The sequence below is a fragment of the Quercus lobata genome, chromosome 6 (assembly GCF_001633185.2).
Source record: "Quercus lobata isolate SW786 chromosome 6, ValleyOak3.0 Primary Assembly, whole genome shotgun sequence".
NCBI classification, from domain to species: domain Eukaryota; kingdom Viridiplantae; phylum Streptophyta; class Magnoliopsida; order Fagales; family Fagaceae; genus Quercus; species Quercus lobata.
This window is the reverse complement of record NC_044909.1, coordinates 46,924,412-46,931,539: the sequence shown is the minus strand read 5'-3', so window position 1 is coordinate 46,931,539 and position 7,128 is coordinate 46,924,412. Positions and strand designations below refer to the sequence as shown.

General features: G+C 34.2%; 1 protein-coding gene across 1 annotated transcript; it reads right to left on the bottom strand.

The window, feature by feature from the left end:
* Nucleotides 1–1,438: 1,438 nt before the first annotated feature.
* Nucleotides 1,439–3,963, bottom strand: LOC115995439 (phenylcoumaran benzylic ether reductase Betv6-like). The gene is made up of 5 exons (XM_031120011.1): nucleotides 3,726–3,963; nucleotides 3,501–3,635; nucleotides 2,775–3,030; nucleotides 2,408–2,611; nucleotides 1,439–1,909 (listed from the first exon to the last, which is right to left on the bottom strand). Exons 1-5 carry the CDS (start codon nucleotides 3,906–3,908, stop codon nucleotides 1,743–1,745), a joined length of 945 nt encoding a protein of 314 aa, XP_030975871.1. The 5' UTR covers nucleotides 3,909–3,963; the 3' UTR covers nucleotides 1,439–1,742.
* Between the last annotated feature and the right edge of the window lie 3,165 nt (nucleotides 3,964–7,128).

The window sequence follows — 7,128 nt, the reverse complement described above, 5'->3', positions numbered from 1 at the left end:
TTTTAAATTGTGATAGTGTTGGACATGGCGAGATATGTGCTCTTGTATATTGTATTCTCTTCTTATATGGCTGAAATTCCACCGGACCACCACCTCAAGTGTGTTGGTGTGGGTGTGTTCTTCAACACTAGGGTTTTGTTGTGAGTCTCACATTGACCATTGTTGAATTTATAAACTATTTTTTGAAATTTTTTTGATATCTTAGAATATGGGGCTTTGTACAAACATGGGCCTTAACTATATCCCATGTGCCTCGTCCTATTGTACATGTGGATCTAAATCAATTTTACCTTAAGCCTTTTATTTTTCTATTTTCTTGCCTTTTTTGGGCTTTTGTAGTCGTTTATGACTGTTTAGTTCAGCCCAATGGAGCTTTCCTTGTAAGCTAACCTATTATTTGACGAAGTGAATGACTTATTTAACTCACCATCATAACACTTTCCCACAAGTTCAATTATGAGATACGATGAGAAGTTCAGTTTATTTGAGTTTATAACTTCTTTTTGGTACTATTCATAAATCTCGTTGAACTTTTTTAGTATTATTCATGAGTCTCATTGTATTATTTAACTAGCTTTTAACATTTTTTTTTTTTTACATTTTCGAGAAAAAGTTTTCAGTTTCAATTACATAAGCTGATTCTCTTGAGAGTGATTTTCCTGTGCCACATATTTTTCTCTTGCTTCAATAATATTCTTGTTGGATTGATAAAAGGAAAGGTACTAAAAACAAGTTCACACCAAGGGTTCCAAAATTGAAAAATCCAATGGTCACAAATGTCTATAACTTTTTTGATCAACGTCATAAACGTCTATAAAAACCAAGAATGATAAGCAACAAGATGGGGCAAGTTATTAAAGCCCAAGAAAGACAAGCAACTAAACGGTTGACTAGGCGAGACACGTCTGTAAAAAATAGAACTCATACCTTATCTAGGCCTCTTATCTAAAATATCACCAAAAAAAAAAAAAAAAAAAAAAAAAAAAAAAAAAAAAATGCCCACAATAGCATTATATGATTAAACATATGGTCAAGTGTTTTTAACACACACCAACAGATGTAACCAAATCTCCCAAAAATATGATTGGATTTTTTTTTTTTGTTTGAGTTTTTGTAAATCAATAAAATAAACTTATAAATTCTGTTTTTATTATTAAATTTAACAGAAGTTCATGTTTGATTGAAAAGTGTAATTTTACAAAATTTTAAAAGATATCAAGTGAACAACAAAAATCCTTTTATCATAATAGGCAAACTACTAGCCTATCAAAAGACCTTATTTTGCAATACTTGGCTCTAAATATTTACTTTAATTGATGCACAGTTCATAACCACAAGTCCCACGATGCACAAATTATTAGCTAACATCGGGTTCGGATGAATTTTTTATGGCCCTCCATTAGCAGAAGCAAAAGAGTATCTGATTTGAGACACCGAGTACTTAACATGTTCTACAACAAAGAACCTCATAACAAGGATTTTTAAAATTTTCTTCACAACAAGCACAATTTGACTAACATATTCACCAGGAAACAAATTTACAAATTAAGGACCCAATCCAAGGGTTTACATGACACAAACAAGGGCATAACTAACAAGTAACAAATTTTTGAGCAATGTCTATTTCACACACTACACTCACACTGTGTGTGTAAGTGAGTGTGTGCAATAGATATTTCCCTTTATTTTTATTGTACATTGTAAGATAGTAAAAACATTACCACAAAGGAAAGTTCCAAGTTTTAGACAAACTGGTCCAAGTATTCATCTGCAGTGGTGTATTTCACGTCCGGATAAAGCTCTGAAGCCTCCACGCCAAAAGAAGTCTTAACCTCAGAGTTTGTAAGATTTCCCTTCACAAATGTAGCGTGCTTAATGGATAGTCTGAGGTTTAAAGGACTGGGAGACTCTGCAGAAAAGCAAATATAAGTATCAGATAGCCCGACCATCTATGAAACTGTCAACATTCTCTGGCTAGTACATGGAACTGCTCAAATCAATAGGAGGATTACTTCCTTTTTTATTATATTTATGCCAACCAAAATTTTCAATAAGAAACCAAACAAGTTATGCACTAAATATTGATGAAATGAAGTCAGTCGTGCAGAAAAACAGTCAAATACAACTAATGTGTTCATAGTCACTTCTAATTAAATTTTTTTAGTAGTCTCTAATATACGAATCTTTGGTGCTACAATCAGCTGGTTTGACTAACAGTACCAAGAAATGAAGAATATAATACAACTCCCCTAATAATTATCCAAATTCCAAATGAGGTAACAAAGTGCATCCTAAGAAATTTGATCGAAAAAACTCACACGTCTGGGAGGAGTGGATATTTGATCCAAACCAAATTAGATCTATAAGAAAACACTATAAATCAACAGGTGAAATTGTTCTTAGTAACCTTGGATTTTCTTTAGAAGTTGATCCTCCAGAAGATAAGTTTTTTCAAGGGTCTTGCCAATCTTCTTCTCCCATAGGGAAACAATCTCATTGAAGGACAAAATATTTGCCGGGGGTCTAATATGAAGGATCTTGTTCAAGGTTCTTGGATCGTCCACTGCTTTTATGGTATAAGTCGCAATATCCTCTTCTTTGGAAAAAATTACTGTCAACATAGAAAATAACAATTACTTGGTCATCTTTAACCAAAGTAGTTGATCTAGTTGACTTATATCTAGTAAAAGGTTCACACACGCACGCACATACATAAGCAAATGAGAAAGTCTTGACAAGTTTAAAGAGAAAGATGATTGAATTTACATTAATACCTTTGGTGTTTCCATCTCCAATTATTTCTACTTTGTCCCTAGGAGGAGCTGTGACACTGCCAGTGCCACCAGTACGTGCAATTCCGAAGTTGGGCAAAAAGTACCCAGCAAAGCCATTAGACAAAAGGTAGGTATATGGAATTCCTTCAGCCTCGATGGATCTTCGGATGCTAGCCTTGACCTCGAGATGATGTTTAAATGGATCGACTGCCTTGGCAGGATCCACAGCACTTCCAAACTCGGACGGGAGGAACCTCTGAAACCCACCAATATTTCATTGTATATAAGGTAAGTTTCTTGATTTCTAATTTAGTTCAACAATTACAAGCTAAACAGCTAATAGAAGAAGTTAAATTGCATATTTGGTCATCAACTTTTGCTTTTTTGCTTTAACATGTTTCAAAAAAGTCATTACCATCATTTGATAAAAGTAAATTGCTGAAATAATAAATGAATTAATGAAACTGAGGTCACTTTGAGGATGTTGGGCTTATGACATGACATGAATTCCATTTCTCACATCTTCAATTTTCATTTATTTTATGGTGATTAGTATCTTTTTGAAACAATTTTGAAAGTAAAGAGATTAAATAAAACATTTTAAATTTAAAGGACGATTTGATAAAAAAGGCCAAAGGTTGTTGAAACTAAATAAGCAACTTTAGAAAAGAGGGAAAAAAAAAGTTGGAAAATATTAAAAGGTTTTAGGAAAGATATGTGCCTTGCCTTGATATTTCCAGCTTCTTTGATGGCAGCAATAATATTCACCTGATCAGCTATCTGTTGTATTCCAACTGCAGAGATAACTACATCGACTTGCTTTATTGCCTTCACCAAGCTCTCATGATGATAGATGTCTCCCTGTGAAAAATTACGACTTTCAAGATCAATATACTAAGCCAAAGTATTAAACACACACGCAAGTTGTGGAGAACTAGACTTTGTACATACATTGAGAAGTGTCACTCCAGAGCTCTTGAAGCTCTCAATGAGTTTAGACTTTTCAGGATTAGAAGCTGTGTTCTCTCTGACCAATGCAAAAGTGGGGTGCCCAGCTTTCGCACTTTCCTCTACTATGTATTTTCCAATGTATCCAGTCCCTCCAATTATCAAAATCTTGCTTTTGTGAGCCATTCAGAGATAATTTCAAAATGATTAGTGGGTTAATGGGTTAAAGAAAAGCAGAGAGTTAGACTATATATCTTAGTGTATTTCTAAGTGTCAAACAAAGGAAAACAGAGTTCCTTAAATACATAATCAGCAACTGTCTTGGTCTCATGGTCATGGATGCGTACGTACCACCAACCCAATATAATAAAGGTGAAATGAATGGCTCTTTGTTTGACTTTTTCATGAACTTTTTTACACAGACTCTCATTCCTTTGTTTTTGATTTTGAAGTTATATCTCCTTTGTTAATTCTATATTAGTTATATAGGTTTTGTATATGATATTTCGTCATGCAGTAGGCAAGGGATCGCAGACTCGCATTGACTTCTACAATAGAAAAAAAGAAAAAGTTCAAACGTAAGTGCTGACGTTGGTGCTAACCTCCAAACGTACGTCTTGAGCTCCAACTGTTCTAATTTATTTTTAGAGTCTCAGAGACTTGGGGTAATTTTTTTTTAGTGTTATAATTTTTCATTCATTCCAATTTAAGGTTTATAGGTTTTCTCATTTTTATTTATTTATTTATTTTTATACAAAATAGAAATTCTATTCTAGCATAATTTAAATGTATATGTGTGTGGAGCTTATTCCTAAAGACTTAAATCTCGACTCTTACTCTTCACACCCCACAAGTACTTGTGTAATAACCACAGTGCACACAAGAACTTGTGGAATAACCACCGCATATAGAGTGCACGGTGGTTACGTGGTTACACATTTTCTCATTAATATTTTTTTGATAGAAGATTGAAATTTTATTCTAGAATAATCTACGTGTATATAGGTGTAAAGTTCCCTTTTAGAGACTTGAACCCCGACCCTTGTCCTCCACTCTCTACAAACACTTACTTGTGAAGTGACCATTGCACCAAGGGTGCACGTTGGTTACATCTTTTCTCATTAATAATATTATGCATTTAGAATTTATAAGTGGATAAAGTAATTTAAAAATCAACAGGAGAGTGGTTTTATTTTTTAGGCAATGTTTTAATGGGAGTTAGAGTTGTATTTTTATTGGATAATCTTTTAGTTTTGTTTCTACTTAAACATAGGAGTGCAGAGGCATCTTTGAACAAAATAAAAAGAGGATCCCAAGAGAAAACCCTTAAATAGTAGTAAATATAATAGAGTAATTCTAAGTTTAAATTGTACTAGCAATAGCAATGTAAATCTTAGATAGTAAACTAAGCAAATGTGTACAACGTTGTATAAGGGGAAGGGGGAGAGTGCCATTTCATTTTATCAAGATTTTGATTTTGTTGGAACTTATTTATGTGAATGCACTAGTTTTTAACAATAAAGAACAAGTTTAATTTGAAAAATCTCACTAACTATAGAATTAAGTGAATGTGTTGTTTTTGAAGGCTGTTTTTTACTTGGAGTAGAATTCCGTATAAAATGGATTTTTTATTTTTATTTTTTATTTTTTTTATACAGAATAGCGCTTCAAGATAAAACTATAGTATTGATCTTCATGTTGGGTGCAATTCCACACACCAAAATTCAAGAACACTTTTCTATAAAGTATATTCATTCAAGATAAAAGGAGAATTAAAATGATTTGTTCTTATTCGAGAGAGATAATCAATTTGCGTGGAAGAGAAGGTCAAATAGAACCATTTGATGGAGAAAAGAAGCTGACAAGACAAACGGTTTGGTGATGTGTTAAGTTAGGAAAGCCATTGGCATTGACTTAGTAAAAAAAAATACCAAAATCTAGTAATAAAGATTACAAAAAACTAGACACCAATAGTGTCAAAAACCCAACAATCACAATCAGTTATAAAAACCAAGATTGACAAGCAAACTAGCTATAAACGCCCAAGAATGACGAGCAACTAGACAGGACGAGACATGCATATGAAATAGATAAGACCAACACTTCATCTAGACCTTGTATCAAAAGATACCAAATGAAACCCACAATAGTATATCAACTCACATATGAGCACACTCCTAATCAATGTAGGATCATACACACATCAATAGGTCTTAGTCATGTAAGCAAATCGCCAAGAGTATGATTGGAATTTTTTTAAAGGCATGTATGTCCCGAAACCCCATTCCGCCCTTCCATTTCGATGTGCATAGCCTTCCCCAATTAATCAAATGTATTTTCTTCTCATCATTAGTTTGGCCCCACCAATACTTAGATAGAGCAGAGTTTATACCATCACTGAATGTTTTGGGGATTTTGAAGAGGCTCATCGAGTAGGTGGGAATCGCTTGGGCGATAGTTTTGATCAGCACTTCCTGACTCGCCTTTGAAATATGCTTTTCCTTCCACCCCATGACTCTTTTTGTGACTTTCTCCTGCAGCTCTTTGAATGTGGACACCTTGGACCTTCCCCCAACTATCGGCAACCCCAAATATTTCTTACAGCCAGTCATAATTTGCGCTCCCATCAAACTTCGTATCTCCTCCTTTACTGCATGTCTTGTATTACGACTAAAGAAAAGGGACGTCCTTTGGCGATTTATGGCTTGGCCTGAGGTAGCCTCATACTTGGCCAAAATATCAAGCAAGCGATGGCATTCACTTGGAGTGGCTTTGCAAAAGAGTAAGCTATCATCGGCGAAGAGGAGATGTGATATTTTAACGCCACCTTGACACGAAGTGATGCCATGCAGCTCTTTGGTTTCTGTGGCTATTCTCAACAACGAGGACAAACCTTTAGCACAGAACAAAAATAGATAAGGGGAAAGAGGGTCACCTTGTTTAATTCCAAGGGTTGGAGTAAAATGTCCTCGAGGCTCACCATTAATGAGAATTGAGTAAGTTGCTGTTTGTACTGTTTTCATGGCCATTTTAACCCACTGTATAGGCCGCCCTATCTTAAGCATTATTTGCCATAAAAAGCTCCATTCGACCTGGTCGTATGCTTTGCTAATGTCTAACTTCACTGCCATGTGCCTCATCAATTTTACCTTGTACCTTTTATTTTTCTCTTTTCTTGCCTTTTATGTGCTTTTGTAGCTGTTTATGACTATTTAGTTTAGCCCACTAAAAATTAACTTTCCTTGTAAGCTAACCTATTATTTATTATTAATTATCTGAACAAGTCAATGACTTATTTAACACACAATTATAATACTTTCCTATAAGTTCAATTATTGTCATCACAATTAGAACACTAGGTACTGTTCTTTTCTTCACTTGAAAGTGTTTTTCTTTTGCCACATAT